Here is a 25,098-nt window from a genome sequence, read left to right as displayed (position 1 = left end):
CAACACAATACTGGTTTTCTGAAGAAACGGCTTGGAAACAACTTCACAACTTCAACTATTTGTCCTGTTGACATTGAAATTTTCTTTTGCTGTGCTTTTCTCTGAATAATAAACTGCTTTTGTGAATGCAGGATCGAACATGATAACACAGGTATGAACGCGAGCTGGTTTCTGGACCGCGTGGTGGTGACGGACGTGATCCGGCCTCATCTGCGCTTTTACTTCTCCTGCAATAATTGGCTCAGTAAAGATGAGGGGGATCATCTGTTTATCAGAGACCTGCTTGGCACAATGGACCCTATGGACATGCCGAAATGTAAGTCAAAGTGTCCAGGAAACACCTCATCAAATAAACAAGTTAAACATTACATTAAAGGGCCCATATTACGCTGTTTTCTGATCTGCGTTATAATGTCGTTTCCTCATTCCAAACATACCTGAAATTGTGTTTTGTTTCATTCACACATGTGTAACACACAAACTCTGCATATTTAGGCTGAGTTTTTCTCTCAAATAGAAAACACTCTGTTCTACCTTGTGATGTCATGTGGCAATACAGGAAGAGGTCCACTTTGTTTTTAAACTCCAAATACCTTCAGTAGAATCATTTAGATAATTTCAACTCTGGAATTCCCAATCTCTACTGAGCTAAAGGTTAAAGGCAGCTGTCAACTTGAAAATTACCACTTCATGACATCACAAGGTGGAACAGAGCATTTTGAGCTGTGAGTAATACTTTATTATTAGTCTGTCTATATCTCCAAACATGTGTGAATGAAACAAAACACAACTCCAGGTGTGTTTTTGAGGAGGTAACAACATTATAATGGATAAAAGTTCATAAGATTAAATTTTGCGTAATATGGAGCCTTTAAAGGTGTACTATGTAACTTTGCTTGTGCAGGTCCACCACTTACTTGTCTCCAAGGAGATGGCATCACTTTGTTTGGAATATTCCATTAAACATATCGCATTAAACATATCTGACATGCATTTATTAAATTATAAAAAATCACAGTATAAACATGCATTCGTACAGTGAGCAGGTTCACCCATACTGTGGAACAATATAGGAAAAGAAAAAAAAAACATCTCCATGGAGACACACAGGTGATTACATAGAGTTACATAGTACACTTTTAACAATAGTTATTTACACTTTGTTGTAAGGAAACTTCACTTGCCACATGTGCTAATTAAAGGGTTATTAGCTCTTAATTAGTTAAGCACTTATTGTATTCTAAATGACTAGCTTTAATAGGCTCTGTGAACAACATTATGTTAGATAGCTCACTGTGTCTTAAAGGTAATGCTAACTTTTAATAAAATATAAAAAAAACAACCTATTAAACTTAAAATTGATTAACATAAAGATGACCCAATTGTTTTGTATATGTAGATTATTTCAGTTTGTGGTGTTATTTTAGTATTTTTTATGCTTCAAAATTAGCATTAGTGTTAACATTGGCACACAAACACCTCCCTTTCTAAACACAGAAGAGCCCTCCAGTGATGTTTTCACTTCATTTCTTTCATTCATTTCTTCAGTATGTTGTTAGAGACATGCACCCTCAAGTCACTGTCCACTGCCTGGCCATTAAATATTTAGTCATTTTAGCGTGACTGCAAAAACCTCATAAAGATATAGTTGGATAGGAAGTAGTGACGCTAATAGTGAGGTTGCCCTGCACTGTTGTGCACAGAACCAATAAGTTTAATTCTACTACTTATTACTTATAAACATGTAGCTACTGCTTGCTAGAATGGAGTAAGAAAGTTGTTGGATTAACCAGCTTTCTGCAATATTAATCTTATTGGCAGTTAACAGTAGCACCAGTAGCACTATGTAAGAATAGTTTTTACTACTAATTACAACTTAATAAATATGTTTACTTCATATGTAATAGACTAAACTAGATCTTATTTAAGTTTTATATTAAATTCATTTCATAGTATTATTATTACATAGAGTTATTATCATCTCTTTTACACAGATAACAAATATATAGTGACTGTTTTGACCGCTGATGTGAAAGGCAGTGGGACCGATGCAGACGTCTTTATTAACATCTTTGGAGAATTTGGCGACACAGGTAATGTAAAATTTAAATGTGTCTTATCTGTTAGCTGCATTTTCTGACTAAATCTGCCATTTTAATTTTAGGAGAGAGACGACTTGACAATGAGAAAGACAACTTCGAACAAGCAACAGAAGATAAATTTACAGTAGAGGCGCCAAATTTAGGCAAAATCAGAAAGATCACTATTGGGCACAACAACAAGGGGTCGTCAGCTGGATGGTTTGTTGACAAGGTAAAAAATAACTTACTGATTCTTATCTTTCAGGGCTGGAGGGTTTGGGAAAAATATCTAACTGTGTTTTTTTCAAGCATTATGATTAGATTTGCGATTTACCGTATGTGTTAATAATGTGATTTTGTTCAAAGTTCACATTTTAAACATGTCCAGAAAAAGACAGAAAGCTAAACTTACAAACTAATACAAGAATCACATTTCAGAACATGTTCGTGCAGATCTAAGCTACAGGGTTAGCAGTTTTTATGCAGGATAAGACCCCATGGAGACACAGGGTGGGCATCTGATACACATGGACATTTCAGAACATGTTTGTACAGATCTAAACTACAGGGTTAGCAGTTTTTATGCAGAATAAGTCAGGTGATTTTGTTGTTTGTGGAGGAAATTATGGTACTTTAAAAAATATTAAATGTCTTTTGGCATTTGTTTTAAAGTCTGCTTAGTCCAAGTAATGATCACGATTATCAATGTACAATTACAATGAATTTTATTAGGCGAATAGTCACAATTAGTTGATTAATAGGCCCTCTGCATGCTGGCTAGCTCACTGTGTTTCAAAGCTTATGCTAACTTTTATTAAAAGTGTAAAATATAAAATAAACAACCTATTAAAATTCGAATGAATGAAAATAAAGACTACTCAATTATTTTTATATCTATAATACTTCAGTTTGTGGTGTTGTTCTAATTATTATACCAAACATTAGCGTTAGCATTAGCATTGAGACACAAACATCTCTTTTTAAACACAGAAGTGCCCTCTGGTGAAGTATTCATTTTATTTGTAATTTTCCACTCGCAGTTCTGTGTCCACTGCCTGATCTTTAAATATTTAATCATTTTAGCATGACTTGGTAAAAACCTCATAGCGATAAAAGTTGTGACAGGAAGTTGTGATGCGAACAGTGAGGTTGCTGGGTGCTGTTGTCCACAGAGCCTATTGTTGCAGCCCTTTTTTGCATCAGCTCCAATGGCAGTGAACAATCCTTTTAAAGTTACATGATTGATACGGATCAAATTAGACTGGAGATAAAATATCGTGTCTTGGAGCATGTTGGACACTGCCTTCGCTCTGGCTGCCTGCCCTTGGTTCACAGGTCTTGTTCATGCTCCAATGCCCATTCACCCAATTCACATTTGGCTTGTATGTAGCATTAAAGGTACAGTGTGTAACTTTCTGCTGATTGTAGATCTCCTGCATGTTTCTACGGAAGTAGAGAGATTATAAAGGGACAACATTTCCATGGAAACAAACAGGACAAATAAGAGTCAGGTTTGTGGAGATGCAAGCCTGCTCAGAGTAAAGAAACATGTTTATCTATGCATATTAGTGCAATAAAAACATCCATCCAAAAAATATGGTGTTATTATAGTTTATTTTTGGCAAAAAAGTTCCACATTCTGGTTTTATAGTTGCCTGGGATTCAGAATACACACTTCAGAATACAATACTTTACAAAGATTTGAATCTGGTCACCGGTGAATCTCCACATGAGGGAAATGTGATTTTCTTTTTTTTTGGAAATCATAGGTGATAAATGAGCTCCTTCGTTTGACATGTGTCACGGAAATAAACAAATCTGATTGGACAATCACATTTGACCAGGCTTGAGACGCACCGGAGCATGTGTGGACCAGACTGATATCAATTTGGATAAGAAATAGACATATCAGTTTGGATTTGCCAGGCAAGCTTTATAGTGAACATGAGATACAAATTGTCAACTTTATTTTACTTACTTAAAAAACCTATTCTAATTATTGGTGCACTTTGGCCATTTAATTTAACACAGCTATTTATGAACTCTTTACAAAACACAAAGCATTTACATTTCCTGAGCTGAGTACTTAACCTCTGAACCAAAAATAAACCCAAATCCTTGAGTAATCCACCGTATTTGGCCAGTCGCTGCCTTTACAGTGGTAGTTAAGACATTTGATCTTTGCGTTTCCTCCTAGTTCTCTCTCAGCGTGTACAGTGCACCAGTGGAGTCAGGCCATGACTTCATTCAAAGCCAGGGATAAGTGTACAAGACAGCGGACACGTACACTGACACCCTAACCCTGTGTGTAAAAGAAAACTGCCCTCCATTTAAGCATCACGTTACAACTGTCAGAAGGAGACGTCAGAGCATTTGCAGGAAGATCAGCCATGACGACATCAATTAAACATGTCCTCCTTTCATACTCATGTCCGGTAGTTTTGGTTTTAGTTGAATTGTTGACACATTTATTTCATGCAGCCATGTTTTGATATTGAGATGTTAAAAGTTCACAGTAACTGGAGACCTGGCACCTGGGTGTGGGCTGAAACATGAGCTTGAGACACATTATATTACTTAACAGAAATAATGCAGATTTTTACATTTTGTAGATTTTGCTCCAAAGTTCAGCTTATTAAATTGTTTTAATGATTAAGGCTAAATAAACCTTGTAATTCAGAGTTCCCATGCATCCTAGAAAACCTGGGAAACTAGGACAACCTGGAAAATAATTGAACTGTTTTCCAGATATAGAAAACACACGTGAAATTAAGTTTATTTGTATAGCACAATTGGTACACAAAGTAATTCAAAGTGCTTTACAGAAGAGAAGAGTGTAGAATAAAAACTCTTCAGTCATATGCACAGCTAAACAGAACCGTTTGGAGCCTGTATTTAAATATTGTAGAGACCTGTCTTAATTCTTCAGGATGACTGTTCCAGGTTACATAAAACTGAAACGCTGATTTCCCATATTTAGTCCTGACTCTGGGCACCAGCAGGAGGTTGTTCCCTGAGGTCCTCAGAGTGTGAGATGGTTCATATGGCACTAAATTAGAAAAAAGACCAAATGTCCTGGAAAATATATATTTTGTCCTTAAAAATTTCTCCACACTTTGCTGTATTATTGGATATCAAAATTATTGAGACTTTTATTGCCACCTATCAGAGCTAAAATCCACCAAATGCAGGAAATTATACCTATTTTGTAAAAATTTCTTGCTGGAGGACCTCCAAACCCCCCTACGAATTTTTGTCTTATCTCCTTAGCAGGACCTTGTTCTTATAACATATGAAAGTAATGGATGCCTGTATGTGAGATGAACACCAGACTCACAAAGTTCCATTCAAATGTGGAGAATGTTCGTAGATGATGTGATTACATAACTAAAAATGTCCTGGAAAATTATTTCAACCAAACTATGGGAACCCTGGTAATTGTTTGATATATAAAAGATGATACAGAGACTAGAAAACTAGTACAGGGTTTGTAAAATAGACAAATATTTGTAAATGTGAATATAGTATGTGTCATAGGTTAAACTACTGTTATAAATACTCCATCTGTAACAGCTGAACATTTAAAAGCAGCAATAAAATTAAGCACAATCTTAAACTCAAAATTGTGCTTAATCTCTTTTTTTATTTTAGGTGATTGTGGATGATCTTGGAAATAAAATGGTGTATGAATTCCCCATTAATCGTTGGTTTGCCATTGATGAAGACGACGGGAAGATCCAGAGGGACATTTTGGTGGGAGGCAGTCAGCCCACAGGTGAGAGCAGAGTACTAAGAGCTGCAGAAGTCTCACTGACAGAGCTTAAAGTTTAGTAGTAAAATATTTGAAAAAAAATCCTACAAAATATAAACTAGATACACATTTGGCAGGTACTGGTACTGAAATAATTCAATTCAAGTTTATTTCTATACTACATTTAAAACTTCAGCTGACCAAAGTGCTTCACATAAAAGTCAACAAAAAACAAATATGCAGAAAACACGATACATAGTAAAAGAACAATAAAACGCCCAGATATCCTGTCTAGCTAGTATTAAATACCAGGGAGAAGAGATGGATTTTCAGTTTAGTTAGAAACTTTGTTAAAGACTGAGAGGATCTGACAGGCATTAACCTGTGTCAGGAGTACCTGAAAACTACATGGTAAAATTATTTAAACGACATTAACACATCTCGTATTGAAATCCAGTGGAAGATTTAGCATTGTGACAGCTGACTAAACTTATAAATAATAGTATAGTTTATTAATAATAATATAAAAAGGCCTAGTTCTGTTATGTGGTTCTGTTATATCATTCTGTGTGGTAAGTCTTAGTTAGGCTTCTGTTCTCCTCGGGGAGTCTGGCTGCAGTGATGTGAAGCGTTGGCACAGCGTCTGATGGCCTGACATGTAATTGTATCCTCAGGTATTGTCTACAACGTCCAGATTGTGACGGGAAACCTCCGCGGAGCCGGGACCAACTCCAAAATCCACATAGTCATGCACGGATCCAAGGGCATGAAAAACAGTGGCAAGGTAAAACGGGGAAATATGCAGATTTTTATGCAAATACAAACCGAACTCTGTGATCTGCATTCAGGTGCCAAAGCTGAACTGTATTACCATATTACAAACTGTAAAATGGGTGTTAGATGCTATTGTTTTTCTTAAAGTTGCTCTGTGTAACTTTTCTGATGTCTCTATGGAGATGCATTGCCTGAAACTTGAATCATTTAATGGTCCTTTATTACACAAAATTGACTCTTGAGATCTTTAAGCCATGTTATAATGCTATTACCTCCTCAAAAACATACCTGAAGTTGTATTTTGTTTCATCCACACATTTCTGAATAACCCTTTATTATTAGTCTGTCTACTTCCAAAGTTCAAAATGCTCTGTTCAACCTTTTGATGTCAAGAAGCTGTAGTTTTCAAGTTAACAGCTACCTTTTACCGTTAGTTCAGAGATCAGAGAATAGAGTAATATAGGCCCTTTAAATAAATCAATTAAAGCTACCATCCGTAATTTTATTTTATTTATCTAACCAATATGTCAGATGTGAAATAAGTTGGGTCCTCCTCCTTCCCCTCACCTGGCCTTTGTTCAGACTCAACTGTCCTCTCTGCTCTTCTGTCAGGACAAACCTCGCACACGATAAGACAGCAGTAGTGTAGATAGCATCTATTGGTGTCAGGTCAGCTAGCCTAATTACAAGTGGTAGCTTTAAAGCAGACAACTAAGAACTATAATCATGTTTTAGTTGTTTCCTCTCAAAATTAACTCCCCCAAGTTATATTTGGAGTGATTCATTCATGTTTGAGTTATCTTTAATTGCTTATTTTCAAGACGCCATTTTGCCGATCAACTGCTGTTTTCATCAAATCATATATATATTTAACTTTTAACAAATTGACACTATTAATTAATTATGTAAATATCTTTATCTTAATCGTTTTATCGATTTATACAGGGAGACCCAATGAGAGCATTTACACTGTTTTTCATGAGTGCCCTGTTCAGGATACAAAAAAAACGAAAAACAACATAAACCCAAAAGAGATAAGTATATAAGTCCAAATTAAACATTAAAAACAGGTGCAGGCGTGTGTATAAAAGATAACAGTGCATTGTCTATATTACAGGTTTGTATGTTTTGTTTTTAGGTTCATAATCTCAGCATCTCTTGTGTATCTTGTCTTGTCTTTTCCTGCTGTTGCTGTTCAGGTATTTTTAGAGGGTGGAAAGTTTGAGCGCAGTTTGACTGACATTTTCACAGTGGAGGTGGCGGCGCTCCTCAGCCCCTTGAGCCGCGTGACGATTGGACACGACAACGGAGGCGTCAGCTCGGGCTGGTTTTGTGAGAAGGTGCAACACACACCAGGTTCTGTTTTTGTCACTGAAGGACAGCTGAAAATAATGCCAGATACTGAGCTAAACTTGTCAGCAAAATGCAATTATTGAGCTTATGAATGGTGAACCTTTCTAGAAGCAAAGATGTATGATAATGAATTGGATTTATGTGGCACCTTCCACCTTAATTGAGTCAAAGGCAATTGCTAAAATATTTTAATTAGATTTGTTCTATCGTACGCAGGGATCAGTTAGTGCAAATGTCTATCTCGACCATTTGACTGAATGTGCGGCATCACCACTGCAGGATCTTCAATCAACCACTGATTTCCAGCAAGATGGTGCCCCACTACACTGGGGTCTGCATTTTCATGAGTTCCTCAATCAAACATTTCCACACCATTGGATTGGAAGGGATGGACCAATTCCGTTGCCACCATGTTCTTTTATGGGGCTATGTTAAAGATATCGTGTATTGAACAAAGATATGACACATTACTGAACTAAAGCAAAAGATAACAGATGTGCAACCACTGATGAGGCTATGCTACAGTGAACATGACAAGAAATCCAGTACATGCCACTAATGGTGCCCATATAGAGGTGTGTTAAACGAAGTCAAAAACTTTGGAAACCACTGAGTACAATAGACGTCTGACTAAGATATCTTATCAATTGCCTTGTAATATTTTTTTTTATTGTAAACACACTTTATGGAGACCTGATATTATTCATTCTATTGTATCCACCACCAGATGGAACCAATGCTGCCTAGTCCTCCTCAGTCTGCACCATAGGGCCTTCCTTCCATCATGAATTAATCCACACCACATTCATACTAGGCTTTAGAGTTTCTGTTATATTTTACACAATTATGATTATAGTCAAGAGATGATGGGGGTTCTCTCCATATGCATTGGAACATCAATGCAATTTATATCTATTAAAAAGGGTGGGTTTTTTTCCAGCTTGGTATCTAAATTGGTCTTGAGCTCTTTTTGTTTTGTGAGTTTGAGGTTTTTATCCTGTTGTTTGCAGGTGGTGGTGTACTGTCCTTTCACGGGGATAGAGCAGACGTTTCCTTGCAGTAAATGGTTGGATGAGAAAGAGGGAGATGGGCTGATCGAGAGAGAGCTCTATGAGATGGTGTCACTCAGGCAGAGGAGACAAAAGAGTAAGAACACTTGCAAAATCTTTGAATCCAATATTTCAGTCTTGATTTCTATGATAATGGTAATGGTAGTGTACTGTGTGGCTCACAAGATTACAACTGCTGTTCAAGCTAAAGCAACAGTTTAAACTATGTATGTATGGTCGACAGTTGCCAAGTTGGTAGAATGTTTGCTGGTGGTTCGAATCCCGCTCTCGACATAAACATTGGTTGAGTGGTCAGATCCACTGATCCACAGGGTCGGCGGTGCGATTCCACCTCCCACATATGAATGGGGAGGTGGGGGTTGGGCAACCCACACTGGTGTATGAATGTGTGTGTGAATGGGTGGTTCCTTGAAAAGCGGTTTATAAAATAAACCATATATAAACAACTAGTAAATGCTGTATTTATATGAAAAAAGGTAGATGAACTCCAAAATCATCAGCTAACTCACACCATACATTGTGTACTTTCTGCTGTTGTCCATAGAACATCTTTAAACTCTAAATAAATGAGTAGGCTAATACAAACTGTCACACACTACAGGATAATCCAACTTCAGGGAGGCATGATCCAACTTTACATCCTCATATACGATTTTTAAGCCGCTGCGCTCCTTATGTGTGGTGTCCAAGCGTCTCTGCAAATTTATGATATGACAGAAGGCTCGATGACAGAACATCACCACAACAACCACCAATAAAACTGGCAAAAATAATTTAAAGACAACTTTATTACTCACTTTGTAAAGTTGTAAAGTTAAACTGCAGCATTCTCATCCATATTATCCATTAGAATTTGTCCTCTGTGAATAATGACATGACAAAACAAGGACCATGGACGTCTTTAGACCTGTGCATCCTGTGAATTGGTGCATGAATTGAGTTGTGTCTGATGAATGACGAAAGAATTTTTGCTCAGGTGCTGGTTCTATATTCTCACCAGTTCAGTTGGCCTACTTTCAAACGCTTGTCAGACTGAATTCACTTGTAAACTCTCAGCCAACACAAACCCCAAGGCTGACAACCAAGGGTCTTGACCACATGTGTCAAACTCAAGGCCCATGGGCCAAATGTGGCCCACCATGTCATTTTATGTGTCCCGTGACAAAGTAAATTAAAAGATCAGTTTATCAGGAGATATACAGTTACACAGCCATTTTTTCATGTCTATGCAAATCCATATGCAATATTTGTAAGTAATAAATATAGAAACGGTTAATTAACAAGATTAAAAAGTAGTTGCATTTATTTTACATTACATTTAGTTACATTTATCTTGCAGTTACATCTGGCCCTTTGGGAGCAACCATTTTGTTGATGTGGACCTCTGTGAAAATGAGTTTGACACCCCTGGTCTAGACCATAGACTTTATATATAAATGGATATAGCTAACCTGTTAGCCACCGGCTTCCAAGTAGGAAGTGATCATGGGTGCACTTCTGGCTCCATAAACACTGGTTCCAGTGCACTTTCTATTGTAAAAATGTCACTCTTCTCTCTGTAACTGCTGCTGTCAGGCTTAAAATGTTTGTATTAACATGCTTTACTAACACGCTCTAAAAATCTAGCCTGATTTTTAGAAAGAGACTGTAGGTGACTTCTGTTTCTGTGGGCCATAGACTTCAGTCTTGCCTGAGTTTAGCTGGAGAAATTTTTTTTGCATCTGGTATTTTTATTTCGCTATTATCTGTAACTCAAGATATGAACATTAATAACAGATAAATCAGCTAATTTCTTCTCCCGAGGTCACTCTTGCTATTATTAGTAACAGATTTGATTGACAGCATTGCCTTGTGCTGAATTTTTTCAGAAACAACTGAATTTTACCTAACCCTAACCCCCTAGTTAGGGGGTTAGGGTTAGAGTTAAGTGCAACATGAAACGATGCAAAGAGCCATAGTGTATAGAAAATATGATAAGAGGCAAAGAGCCGCATTCCTATTGGCAGAGAGCCGCATGCGGCTCGAGAGCCGCGTGTTTGCCACCCCTGATGTGTTATATTATATATTTTTTTAATGTGTTTTTGTATAGAGCAACCCATGGTCTCTGTGGATCTGGACTTCAGACCTCCCCAGTGCGGGGACAGATGCCGACATCTCATTCCAGATTTACGGAGACAAAGGAAAATCTGACGAGATCCGACTTGACAACAAAACAGACAACTTTGAGCAAGGCCAGACTGACAGATTTATGGTGAGTACTTAAGTATGCTGACTAATATTGTGAACCTGCCCATGTTCTGAATGATAGAAGTTCATTCACGAATTTACAGTGAAAGCACTTTACCTCATATTGTCCATATACTGTACACGTTTAATCAGTGGTGGAAGAAGTACTAAATTTTATTACTTAAGTAAAAGTACAGATACAGAGAAAAAACATTCTCAACTAAAAGTATCGCAGAAAAATCTACTTAAGTAAGCAAGCAAGTATTAAAGAACTTGTTTTAAATATTTACTTAAAGAGTAAAAAGTAAAAGTATTTCTTGCAGATTTTGAGGTCTTATAAAGCTTCAAATGTAGTGATTTTGAGAAAGATTTGTGCTGAATTTTGTTCAACAGAAACAACTGAATTGTTTTTTTTCTATCTTGTTTTTTTTAAGTTTATTTGGCATATTATACATTATCTCCCTATTAATCCGAAATATATAACACTTACTTTCTCCTTTTTTATTCCTGTAATGATGCTATTCTTGTACTTTTCTAGAACAAATATTGAAAAGTCTCCATTTTGAAGCTACTAAAATATCTGTTATTTTATTTCTTGTTCAGGTTGAGCTTCCTGATTTGGGAAAGCTGACTAAACTTCGTATTTGGCACGAGAAGAGGAATCCATTTGCAGGATGGCATCTGAGTAAGGTGATATTTACTCTTGTATGGTTTATTTTGGAAATATGTTTTTCTCATAGACTGTATATATAAATGGACATAGCTAATGGTTTAGCCCCCACATAGGAAGTGAGCATGGGTGCGCTTCTGGCTCCATTGACTCACTTTATATTGAAAAACTGTCACCCCTGTCTCTGTAACTGCTGCTGTCAGACATTGTCGTTTTGGTCTTAAAATATTTTGCTATTGTATCCATAACTCAAGATATAAAAATTAATAATAGACAAATCAGGCGCCTTCTTTCCCCAAGGTCGCTTCTGCTAGCATTAGCAACAGGTTTGATTGACAACTTTGCTAAGTGTCTACTCCCTGCTCAACCAGTGGTGTGGACGGGAAGGTGCATTACCTTATACAGCCTTGCCTTGATTGGCTCTTTGGTTGCTATGATACTCGCAGTCAGAATTCCTAACATACAGTTTGGCTCTAAATTCGTCCCTATAATGGCTAGCCTCGATGAGCTTCATTTGACTGGAGCCGAATACGATGGGTGACATCACACTCACTTGGTCCACTTCTTTATACAGCTTCATGTTAATAACTTATCGATAAATACAACATAGAATATTTAATGCTAGAATAATACCACCACAACGCCTCGCTCCATCTCTGGAAAATCACTTATCTTTGAGCAACTGAAGCTAAAAGACTCCTCCACATAGAGACTTATAGCTCACATATTCAGAGAGAACACTTTAAACTCTGTCCCAATTTTTATTTCGTAGTTATGGAACCAATATTATTGCAGATAATCAGTGTTAAAGTTGGTAGAAAAGATGGCAAAATAATATTCAAATATGAGAGTCTAATTGACAAAAATATATTTAGGCTTCTTCACCCATAACTTAGTTTAAAAGTCTTATATTATGCAAAATTGACTCTTGTGAGCTTTTAAACCATGTTTATAATGTTGTTACCTCCTCAAAAACATACCTGGAGCAGTATGTATGCATTATAAGTCTGCCACATCTCCAAAGCTCAAAAAGCTCTGATCCACCTTGTGATGTCATATAGTATTTACTATAGTAGTTTTCAAGGTAACATCGACCTTCTACCTTTAATTCAGTAAAGATTGGCCACGCCAGGGCTGAAATGATCCAAATGATTCTAATGAAGGTTGATGGAGTTTAAAAACACAGTGGAGCACTTCCTGTATTACCATATGACATCACATGGTAGAACACAAGGCAGAGAGAAGAACTAGCCTCAAGCTTAAATATGCAGTGTTTGTCCGTTAAACGTGTGAATGAAAGAAAACACAGCTCCAGGTATGTTTGTGATGAGGAAACATAATGTAAATCAGAAAATAGTGTAATATGGGCCCTTTAATCAAAAACACTAAAAAAAAAAACTAATTCTATTTTGTATGTAGGGATTGACATCAGTTTTTATAACCAAATAGGATTTTAAACATCCTCATACAATTTGACTTTGTTGAAAAATATAGACTTATATATGTAGAAAGTACAAAATTATGCTGTTTTAATGTGATTCTTTATCTGATCAGCAATCCTACATTATAGTAAAGGGCAAGGTAGACTAAGCATACAGTACTACATCAACAACGCAATATATAAAATTAAACATGTGACCAAAATTGTGAATTTATCTGATTAGCCTAAAATATTTCAAAATCTTGTCTCGTTCCCATGGACCCTATCGTGTGCTTTGTCTTGTGAAAATTCTGTGTTGTCCACTCCTATTAGATACACATAAACTAAACAGACCCTGTTTATTTCTCAGGCGACCATCATGAAGACCTTAACCAAAGAGAAGTACACTTTCCCTGTGAACGCTGGCTGGACACTAATGAAGATGATAATGAAGTCGTGAGGGAGCTGCCTGCCACCGGGAGACCTCTCAACGAGCCCTTACCGGTCTGTGTGATCATGTTAGCTCTGAGTCCAATCTATCTGTTAAATAATAGAGTTTGTTACAGCTTTTGACAATTTTATGTTTTTGCTGACAAAAAACCCAAAACAAATCAAAAATAAAAAGTAATTAAATACTAACTGATGACTAACTAAAGCTATGACTAAATGACATTGACGAATAGCAGCTAGGTGACAAGTTTTCCCAAAGAAATAGTTTGAAATTTGTCTTTTTTCAATCAAAGAGCCCCACACGGGAGCATAAGCAAACATCTGAGTAACTAGTCTGTGACTTTATACATATGGTATAAGGTGAAACAGTGCAATTTCATTCTCACAACTGGTGACCTGGTTCATTCTCACAAATGTATGAGACTAGATTTGTATAACATTGCTGCTCATTTACTCACAGCACTTTGGGACTAACCTGGTTCACGGCAGATTGATATGTGCGTCACTCTGAATTGATTCCTACACATTATCAATCTGGGATGACTCTAGGTAGAAGTGCTCACAAAACACGGAACATCATAACGATTATTTGAAGCATCACAACAGCGTAACAAGACGAGAAATCAAACTTCATGTCACATCCAGTTGAGAGAAAAGACATCTTCCCTGTTTCACAAAAGCACAATGAGTTCCCCGCTGCACGTTTTTCACAGACTAAATAGTCCATATTGATGCTAAAATAGGCTGAAGTTCATCTGTCAGCGTCGCCATATTTGTTTTGATTTGTGGGGGCACACGAAGATGAATTCTTGCGAGGTTTGTGAATGTGCAAATATGAGAATTTATCTTGCTGTGCTAAATTTAAACTTGACTAAACCTAGACTAGAACAGGAGCAAACCAAGTCTACATCAGGACTAAACCAGGATTAAACCAGGTCATGTGTAAACACAGCCCAAACTAAAATACTATTTCAAAGTCAAAGCATTTCACCAAAACTAAAATTTGTTACTAAATCTGACCTATTGTGTCTGCTCTATAGTTATAATCTATGAGACCTGTGGATCATTACATTTTAAATCATCAACATTCTTCTAAAACAACTTGATAAAAGAAACAAGTCTGCTGGTATCACTATAACCGTCATCACAAAGAATCATGAATTTGTCGGCCCCTCATATACACATCACACTAGCGAGTAGCCGATATTTTTTTTTTGTTTTGGACCAAAATAACTACGCAACTCTGCCGAATACTACATATATCACAGATTAAGAAAATAAAGTTGATTAAAGATTGCTCAAACATGCACAAATCAGTCAAAAAACAACTTCAAGGGGGAAAAGAACTCTAACATGGTTAAAAGCTCTGAAAAGTCCACTTTGCAGAATAGTTCTGCTTTAAATTCAACACTGGCTGCAGTTGTACTAATCTTTTTATAGTACATGTTCTGTTTTGTAGTGATAAAGTACAGAGTGACCGTCTGCACTGGGACTGTAGGGGGCAGTGGCACAGACGCTTCAGTTTTTCTCAACATAATTGGAGACAAAGGAGACACAGGAGACCGAGAGCTGATCAACTGCAAAAACAATGTGAACAAGTTTGAAAAGGGAAACGTGAGTACAAATTTAAATTATTAAAGCTGCCCTATGTAATTTTTGAGGTTGGGGGTCTGCCACCTGCTTGTCTCCCGGGAGATGTTGATGTTGTGTTTTGTGTGGAATGTTAAACAGTATGACTTGCCCATCTACATAGCCAAGATGGATAGGTATTACAGAGATTTTTATTGCACAAAAATATTTTGATACCCATGCATTCTTAATGTGAGCAAACTCACCTCTCTACAGATCTGACCCATACCTTGACCTGGTTACATAGTGTCGTAACGTCAGGTGCGGACCAAGGAGTGCAGACTCGGGACAGATTAACAGTGTTTATTTACAGTTCGTGCAGAAACAATAGTCAATAGTTCATAAAACACACAAGGAGCGGGAGGCAAACCAGGCGGGCGTAGTGTAGCGCAGGAACGGGGAAAGCCAGGACCGGAATGAGGACAGGATTGGGAACGGGACCAGGGCAAGCCGAGCAGGGGTAGTCCAGAGCAGGCACGGAGACAGCCAGGGCCGGAGCAAGACAGGACGGGGAACGAGACAGGGAGGACCGAGCAGGGGTAATCCAGAGAGCGGGAGCCGGGGCAGAAGACGGGAAGCAAGCCGGAGACCAAGACAGGACAGGAGGCGAAGACAAGGGGTGGACTCTACTGGAGCTGGAGCGCAGGGTCAGGAGCAGGAACGAGCGAGAGAGCAGGAATGTTTGACACGCGGACGAGCGAGCATCTGGTCCGAGACGGTCCTGGAAACAGGGTGAAGACGAGGAGGCAGGCAACAAAATACCAAAACTGAGCTCAACCTAGAACCGGCAGGTGAGGGAGGGAAAGAGCAGGACACGAGGAAAACTAGGAGCGGAATCCACGGATCGTGAAATATACATTTCGCAAAATTAACTCTTGCGAGCTGTAGACCATGTTATAATATTGTTACCTCATCAAAAACATACCTGAAGTTGTTTTGTTTTATTCACACATGTTTGAGTAACCCTTTATCATTAGTCATTTCCAAAGCTCAAAATGTTCTGTTCCACCTTGTGATGTCATGTTGTGGTAATTTTAGAGTTGACAGGTATCTTTCACATTTAGTTCTGTAGAGATAGGCAAACCTAGGTAGGGCAGAAATTATCAAAGTGTAGAAATAGTGAAGGTGTATGGAGTTTAAAAACACAGAGGAGCACTTCCTGTATTACCACGTGACATCACAAGGTGAAACAGTGTTTTTGTTGAGAGAACTAGCTTAAAGTTTAAATATGCAGGGTTTGTGTGTTAAACATGTGTGAATGAAATAAAACAACTCCAGTTATATTTGTGATGAGGGAACAACATTATAACATAGATCAGAAAATAGGGTAATATAGGTCCTTTAACCAAAAATACTAATAAAAAAGAATTTGTATTTTGTATGTAGAATTGACATACCAAATATGGTTTTAAACTATGTTAACAATAACCAAATATGGTTTTAAACAGTCTCATATATTGTAGTTATAGTGATTTGGTGTAGACTTTGTAGTAAAATATAGACTTACAGAAAGTAAAAAAAATCATGCTTTTTGAAGTTGATTCTTTATCTGGTCAGGGATCCTGCATTATAATGGAATAAGGAAAGGCTTGGTTTAACTCGCTAAATTAGCTAGTAGTGTTAGTAACCACAATGAAAATCTACCAGCATTATCACCATAGAGTGTATGCATAAATGGACATAACTAACCCACTTCCAAATAGGAAGTGAGCATGGACATGCTTTTGGCTCCATTGATTCTGGTTCCAGTTCACTTTACATTGAAAAACTTTCCCCCCTATCTCCATAACTACTGCTGTCAGGCTTGTCATTTTGATCTTAAATGTTCATATCAACTCACTCTACATGATCCGGGTATTTTTTATTTCAGTATTGTGTCTGTAATTCAAGATATTAACAGATAAATCAGGCGCCTTCTTTCTCAGAGGTCGTTCCCGCTAGCGTTAGCAACCAGTTTGATTGACAGTGTTGCTAAGTGCCCACTCCCTGCTAAACCAGTGGTTTGGGCAGGCAGGCGCGTTACCTTTGACAGCCTCTCTCCGGACTGGCTTTTTAGTTGCTATGATACTCATGGTATATGGCTCCAAATTTGGCCCTGTAACTTCTAACCTCAATGAGTCCACTTCTTTATACAGTCTATGATTACCTCCAGGCTCGTAGTTACAGTAAATAAATGTGTTTTATATTACAGTTGGATGAGTTCATTATCGAGGCGGTGTCGGTGGGAAGAGTGCGCAGAATCCGGATCGGACACAATGGTAAAGGAGGAGGCTGTGGCTGGTTTCTGGACAAAGTGATCGTGAGAGAAGAGGGAGAAGCAGAGGCTCATGCTGTAGAGTTTCCATGTAACAGGTCTGTTTTTACTGGCTGAGATGGATAGTAACAGGACTTGAATACTTTGAACACTATGATACAAGTTTTTGATAAGATTTTGTTTTTCTTCTTTTCGGAAATTGCTAAGGATGCACCGATCCAGCTTTTTTTAGTTTCAGCATTCCAATACTATGGATTTAATTATCTGCTAATACCCAATATTAACCGATACCAGTGCAGAGTCCGATGACAGCATTTATTTCCATTTATTTCCATCCCTTTTCTTCCCCTTACTGGAGCTGGGTCGTGAGGGCAACAGTCTAAGCAGGGACTTTTAGACTCCCTTCCCCCCCGAACCAATATTTGGAAACGGATATCCGATCCTGCAAATTTTTCAGTATGAGATCGTTGCAAATTGTATTTTTTTCTGATTACATTAACTCTATGTCATTAGTCAGATGTACAATTACATTGTACATTACAGTAGTATGAACATAAACATATAAAGTACTCTTCCCATTTCTTCTTATTAAAATATACAAAATACTTGTTTGGAATGTCTATACAGCAGTGTATTATTTTTCAGATGGCTTGATCGCAATGAGGATGATGGACAAATTGTGAGAGAGTTGGTGCCGTTCTTAGATGGCCAGCGTCTGTATAGTAAGTTGTGTTTTTCTGTCATAATAGGTCTATACTACTACATGTTCATACTTAATCCTGTGTGTGTGTGTCAGATGTGGAATATCACATTGCTGTAAAGACTGGAAACATCTCCGGGGGCAGCTCGGACTCACATGTGTTTGTGAAGCTTTATGGAGAGAAAGGCGACACCTGCAAAATGATGCTGATCGTCTCTGACAACAATCTGAGAAACTACTTTGAGATGGGCCGTGTTGACGTGTTCACTGTGGAAACCTTTGACATCGGACAGGTAAATAGGTCGAGCCTTAAGGATGGGTTAGGGTTGGTCTGATGTAACATTATTTCCTGATCTATGCTATCATGTGGTTTCCTCTTCACAAACATGGATGGAGTTTTGTTCTGTTACATTCTCACATTTTTTTTAACAGATAAACCCTACATATTTAGTCTGAGTTCTTTTCTCAAACAGAAAACACTCCACCTTGTGATGTTATGTGGTAATACAGGAAGTGCTCCACTGTGTTTTTAAACTCCATACACCTTCACTAGAATCATTTGGATAAATTAAGCCCTGGATTTGCCTAATTCTACTAAATTGAAGGTAAAATGTAGCTGTTAACTTAAAACTACCACATCATGACATCACAAGGTGGAATAGAGCATTTTGAGCTTTGGAGATGTAGACAGACTGATAATAAAGGATGACTCAAATATTTGTGAATGAAATAAAACAGAACCCTTGGTATGGTTTTAATACGGTAACAACATTATAACATGGCTTAAAGCTCACAAGAGTCCATTATGTGTAATATAAGGTTCAGGCCAACAGGTCACATAAATCAAATGCTGAAATGTATATCACTAGAAACTGCTTCTGTTGTTATAACAAGCGGTTTTCTGGTAAATCTAGTCTTTTGGTTTGGACAGTATGACTAATTCATTCATATTAATCACAGACTGTATATATATATATAACGTAGCTAAACTGCTAGCGGCCGCGTTACAAAATAGGAAGTGATCACATGATCATTTCCGGCTCCATTGACTCTTTTTACATTGAAAAATTGTCACCTCTCTCTGTAACAGCTGCAGTGACCCTTGTGAATTTGGTCTTAAAATGTTCATATTAACTCGCTTTACATGATCCTGATGTTTTTTGTTTGACTATTTTGGCTGTAAATCAAGATATGAACATTACAACAACAGCAATCATGCGCTTTCTTTCCCGGAGATCACTCGCACTAACGTTAGCAACAGGTCTGATTGCTATGCGCACGCTCCATGCTAAACCAGAGGTGCGGGGAAAAGGAGTGTTACCATCAACAGCCTCGATCCGAATTGGCTCTTTGGTTACTATGATACTCACGGTTGGAATTCCAAATATAGAACTTGGCTCCAAATCCGTCCCTATAACTGCTAGCCTGGATGAGCTTCATTTGACTGGAGCCAAACACTATGGGTGACATCAAACGTACTTAGTTTACTTCTTTATACAGTCTTTATACTTCTTTATACTTTTGTCTATGATATTAATCCATTCATACGCTCAAAAATCTGTTGAGAGACTTGTTGATGCTTTTGTTCTGTTTTTTCCAGATAAGCCGTTTGATGATCGGTCACACTAACGTGGGCATGCGGGCTGGCTGGTTTCTGGACAGTGTTCAGATCATGGTACCGGTTCATGGGAGTCAGTACATGTTTCCAAGTCATCGCTGGCTCTGTAAAGATGAGGCAGATGGAAAAACAGAGGTGGAGATTTACCCCAGTGAAATTCTGGACTTAGAGCAAAGTAAGCAAACTGCAAAAAGGTTTTTTTTTTAACTTTCTACTACGTTATAACATTGTTCTCTCATCAAAAACATGCCTCAAGAGTTTTTAGCTATCATCCATGCATGTTTGAGTATTTTAACTATCTCTCCCGTGCCCTTTTCCAATCCCCCTTACGGATAGCAGTAGGATTCTGTGCAAGGCTCCACCCACAAGCCTACATTACTCTTGCTCCCACATGAAAATTGGCCATAAATATACAAAAACATTATACAAAACTTTATACACCAACTTGACAAACCTGATGTGATGTGCAGTAATTTCATTAGCGGAACGCGGCTGATTGTGTCGTGATAGAGTTCTGAAAGGGGAGCACAAAGAACAAAGGGAGGGGGGACGCAGAGCACCAAAAACAAAAGTGATATGTATAAAACATGTTAATACATGCTTTTGGTGAATGTAGCATTTTCAAAAACAGTCAAAGGTAACATGGTGATCTAAATATGTGTGTCTGCAGTTAACACCCCATAATAAAGTAAACTAAAGTTACTCAAACATGTGTGAATGAAACAAAACACAACTCAAGGTATATTTGTAGTGAAGAAACATTATAACATAACTTCAAATTCACAACTGTGAAATCTATCTCAGTAGTAGTAGTAACTGTAACTGCTAACCTGACTTTTTCCTGATGAGCTCTAAATATCCTTGTTTTGAATATAAAAGTAATGTAGAAATGTTTAATTACATGTATTTTCTTTTATTTGTTTTAGTGATAAATTATGAGATTAGTGTGGTGACAGGAAACGTGACTTTTGCTGGTACCAATGCCAGAGTGTTCATCCAAATGTACGGAGACAAAGGAAAGTCTGAAGTCATGATCCTCGAAAGCAGATCCAACAATTTTGAGAGAAACACCACAGAAATATTCAAGGTATTTTTGATCTTTACACAAGTTATAAATGGCCACATGCTCTTCAAACCACTCAAAGAACTTTACATCAAGGAACTACTCACCCATTAACACACATTTATACACCAGTGTACACAGACACTGGGGACGAGGTGGATTAAGTGTCTTGCCCAAGGATCATAGATTGTGAAGAAAGAAGTTGACTAAGGGAGTGTGACGTCATCCATAGCGCTTAGCTCCAGTCAAATGAAGGTCATCGAGGCAGTTAGAGGTGTGAATTTGGAGCTGAGTTCCAGATTTGGAATTCTGACCACGAGCATCATAGCAACCAAAGAGTCAATCTGGAGCGAGGCTGTTCAATGTAACGCTCCTTCCCGCTCGCACCGCTGATTTAGCAGGGAGCGGGCGCTTAGCAAGGCTGTCAATCAAACCTATTCTTAATGCTAGTGGGAGCAACCTCAGGGAAAGAAGGCACCTGATTTGTCTGTTATTAATGTTCATAACTTGATTTACAGCCAAAATAGTGAAATGAAAACATCATCATCATGTAGAGCAGGTTAATACGAACATTTTAAGACTAAATGTCCATTTATATATACAGTCTATGCCAAGGACACAACGGCAGTATTCATCAGTGGGAGGAGGAATCACACTTCCAACCTTTGTGTCAATGGATCTGACTGCTCTATCAAATTATGTTTTATGTTGAGAGCTACTGCCACTTAAAGCTGACATTCAAGGCAAACATGGCAAAAACTGAATAGAAGGTTAAATTGGTCTGCTTGAGAACGTTTATCTTTCTCTTTCTCTCTTGTATCTATCTGTCAAGTATGATCATTTCGCATATGAAGCTCAATTTCCATACACAATTAAAATTAGGAAAAAAGAATAAAGATGCACCATGGAACTTTTCAGGTCAAGGATCTGCCTGTCTTAATGTAGATGTTCTTGCTTTGCCAGTAATGTTCCACAGTATGCATTAAAACTTGTCTATCCAGTATTTCACTACAGGTGTTATTGTTGCTCAGAAATACCTAGAAAAATATACCTTTAAACTTTGAATGGGTGCAAATCACCACAGATCTAACCTCTAATTTGGCTTGTCTCCACAGAGATAGATAAAGTTGTTTGGTGCATCTTTAAAGAGCCCATATTACACTATTTTCTGCTCTGTGTTATAATAGTAAAAGTTATTTCTGTCAACTGGACAAAAAGCTGTAGGAGTGAAGACGTTTCGCTGCTCATCCAAGCTGCTTCTTCAGTTCTGATACACTGCCTGGCCAAAAAAAAGTCGCCACCTGGATTTAATTAAGCAAGTAGGTACGGTATTGCTGCAGTTGGTCAGGTCTAGGTTCAGCAACAGTCTGTGCTCAAAGAATGAGGTCAGCTGACACCTGAATATACTGAATGACCAGGTTATTCCATCAATGGATTTTTCCTTCCCTGATGGCACGGGCATATTCCAAGATGACAATGCCAGGATTCAACGGGCTCAAATTGTGAAAGAGTGGTTCAGGAGCATGAGACATCATTTTCACACATGGATTGTCCACCACAGAGTCCAGACCTTAACCCCATTGAGAATATTTGGGATGTACTGGAGAAGGCTTTGAGCAGCGGTCAGACTCTACCATCATCACTGCAACATCTTGGTGAAAAATGAATGCAATACTTAATGGAAATAAATCCTGTGACATTGCAAAAGCTTATCCAAACAATGCCACAGTGAATACGTGCTGTAATCAAAACTAAAGGTGGTCCAACAAAATATTAGAGTGTGTGATCTTTTTTTTTGGTGTCAACTTTTTTTTTTGGCCAGGCAGTGTATCTATCTGAAGGTAGAAGCTAACTACACTGAAACTGTAAACAGATATTGTTTACAGTTTCTATATGTAGGCTAGGTCTATTGTACTACCCTAGCGTTAACTGAGCCTGGGACCTACTTAGCATAATCATTCAGCCTTAACGAGCCTACTGGCTAGCTCCCTTCAGATTTATATAAGTCCTCCAGTAATCTGACCAGAACTGAAGAAGCGGCTTGGATGAGCAACTTTTAGTTCAGTTGACAGATTTAACTCCGGCTTTTACTATGGAACAGACCTGGATGACTGAAGGATTACACAGATATCTGTGTTATAATGTTGTTTCTTCATCACAAACAAACCTGGAGTTGTGTTTTGTATGATTTACATGTTTAGAACACAAACACAAAACACTGTTCCACCTTATGATGTCATGTGGTAATACAGGAAGTGCTCCACTGTATTTTAAAACTCCATACACCTTCACTAGAAGCATTTGGATAATTTCAGCACTGGAATTGCCTATTTCTACTGAATAAAAGGTAAAATATAGCCTCTACCTCTAATGACATCACAAGGTGGAAAATAGCATTTTCAGCTTTGGAGATGTAGGCAGACTAATGATAAACAATCACTCAAACATGTGAAAATTAAACAAACAGTTTTTGATGAGGTAACAACATTATAACATGACTTAAAGCCCAAAAAAGTCAATTTTGCATAACGTAGTACCTTTACTTATCAGAATCCAGGCCATTAGATGTTCCATTGCATTGCATTGTATGGGGTTTTTTTTCATATATTTTTACAGATTGAAGCAAAGGACGTTGGGAAAATCTTTAAAATCCGAATCGGCCATGACGGCTCTGGGGTTGGGCCGGGCTGGTTCCTGGAGTCTGTGGATGTGAAGCATTTGATCATGGCTATGGCGCCCAAAGAAAAGAAAAAAGATGACAAGAAGAAAAAGAAGAAAAAGAAGAAAGATGAAGAGGAGGACGAGGATGATGAAGGGGAGGAGATGCAGGAGGTGGTCTTCACGTATCATTTCCCCTGCTCTCGATGGCTGGCGTCAGGGGAGGAGGATGGAGAGCTGGTGGTGGAGCTGCTGCCTGAAGATGCAGAGGACCTGGAAGGTAAAGTCTGTTTGAATTTAACTTTTACTAAGATAAAGAGGTGGCCAATATCATGCACAATGATATTCCCTGTTTCTCTAATTGCCTTTTGTTAAAGAAGACTTATTGTGCTTTTGTCTGCTCTATATAGTTATAATCTATGACATATGTGGATCACTAATTTGTACATTTTAAATCACAACATTCATCTAAAACAACTTAGTAAAAGAAACTTTGGATAATCCAAAATATAAATTATTTTTGTCACTACCACCCAGCCCTATGATTTACAAGGGCTTATTAGACACAATTGGCTCTGTGGACAACAGTAGCAGCTCATTCCAATCAGAGGGGCTGTCGGCTTGACCATTTCCACTGTAATCTAATGTCTAAGGTTTTTGCAGAGTGGTGCTAAAATCAGTAAATCCAGACAGAGCAGACAGTGGATAAGGAGCTGCAGGTGGATGCCACTGACAACATGTTAAACACTTCACAAATGCTTACAAAGGTACATCTTTGTGTGTCAGGGCTAATGCTAATTTTGGAACATAATAAATATTTAAATAATGCCATTGACTGAAATAATCTACGCCTAAAAATCATGGGGTCGTCATTACAACAAATTTTACATTTACATTTTTGTTACAATTTTTCAAATAGAAATTAACATTAGCACTGAAACACAAAAGCAGAAGTGCCATTTAGTGAAGTTTTCCTCATATTTGTAAAGTTTTTAACATGATGTCAGTGACACCTACAAGCAGCTCCCTGTCCACTGTCTGACCCTAACCCCCTAACCTCTGACTCTTGACCCCTAATCAACCCACAGCTCTCTGTCCACTGTCTGATCTGTCACAATTCAGTAATTTTAGCACGACTCTTTGAAATGGTCGAGCCAACTGTCCCTCTGATTGGAACTAGCTAGCAACCAATATTTTTTCTTTTTGTTTGTTTGTTTTTATTATGAGAAGCATTTTGTATTTGTTTTAAAATGCATCAGTTGGGTTGCTGTGCTCCAGATTTTGTGGAGCTGAATCAGTGGCCATATCATTTAGAACAAATTGTATTAATTATTTTTTTGTATTACACCATGTTTATAATTAATCAGAGCAATAATTATAA

The 25,098-nt window shown here is 37.8% G+C and overlaps 1 protein-coding gene across 1 annotated transcript in view; it reads left to right on the top strand.

Moving 5' to 3' along the window:
• Positions 1-25,098, top strand: part of loxhd1b (lipoxygenase homology PLAT domains 1b) — a 54,663-nt gene that overhangs the window by 4,950 nt on the left and 24,615 nt on the right. The window contains 19 exon segments of the mRNA XM_055224238.1: positions 132-316; positions 1,995-2,093; positions 2,165-2,313; positions 5,733-5,856; positions 6,507-6,616; positions 7,806-7,946; positions 8,970-9,105; positions 9,880-9,884; positions 11,119-11,280; positions 11,859-11,945; positions 13,716-13,755; positions 13,758-13,853; positions 15,255-15,409; positions 17,616-17,776; positions 18,324-18,400; positions 18,475-18,671; positions 19,979-20,171; positions 20,923-21,083; positions 23,676-23,997. Coding sequence (XP_055080213.1) covers positions 132-316; positions 1,995-2,093; positions 2,165-2,313; positions 5,733-5,856; positions 6,507-6,616; positions 7,806-7,946; positions 8,970-9,105; positions 9,880-9,884; positions 11,119-11,280; positions 11,859-11,945; positions 13,716-13,755; positions 13,758-13,853; positions 15,255-15,409; positions 17,616-17,776; positions 18,324-18,400; positions 18,475-18,671; positions 19,979-20,171; positions 20,923-21,083; positions 23,676-23,997 — 2,600 coding nt within the window.

This window comes from Periophthalmus magnuspinnatus, chromosome 9 (assembly GCF_009829125.3).
Source record: "Periophthalmus magnuspinnatus isolate fPerMag1 chromosome 9, fPerMag1.2.pri, whole genome shotgun sequence".
NCBI classification, from domain to species: domain Eukaryota; kingdom Metazoa; phylum Chordata; class Actinopteri; order Gobiiformes; family Gobiidae; genus Periophthalmus; species Periophthalmus magnuspinnatus.
This window is presented reverse-complemented; position numbering and strand designations above follow the sequence as displayed.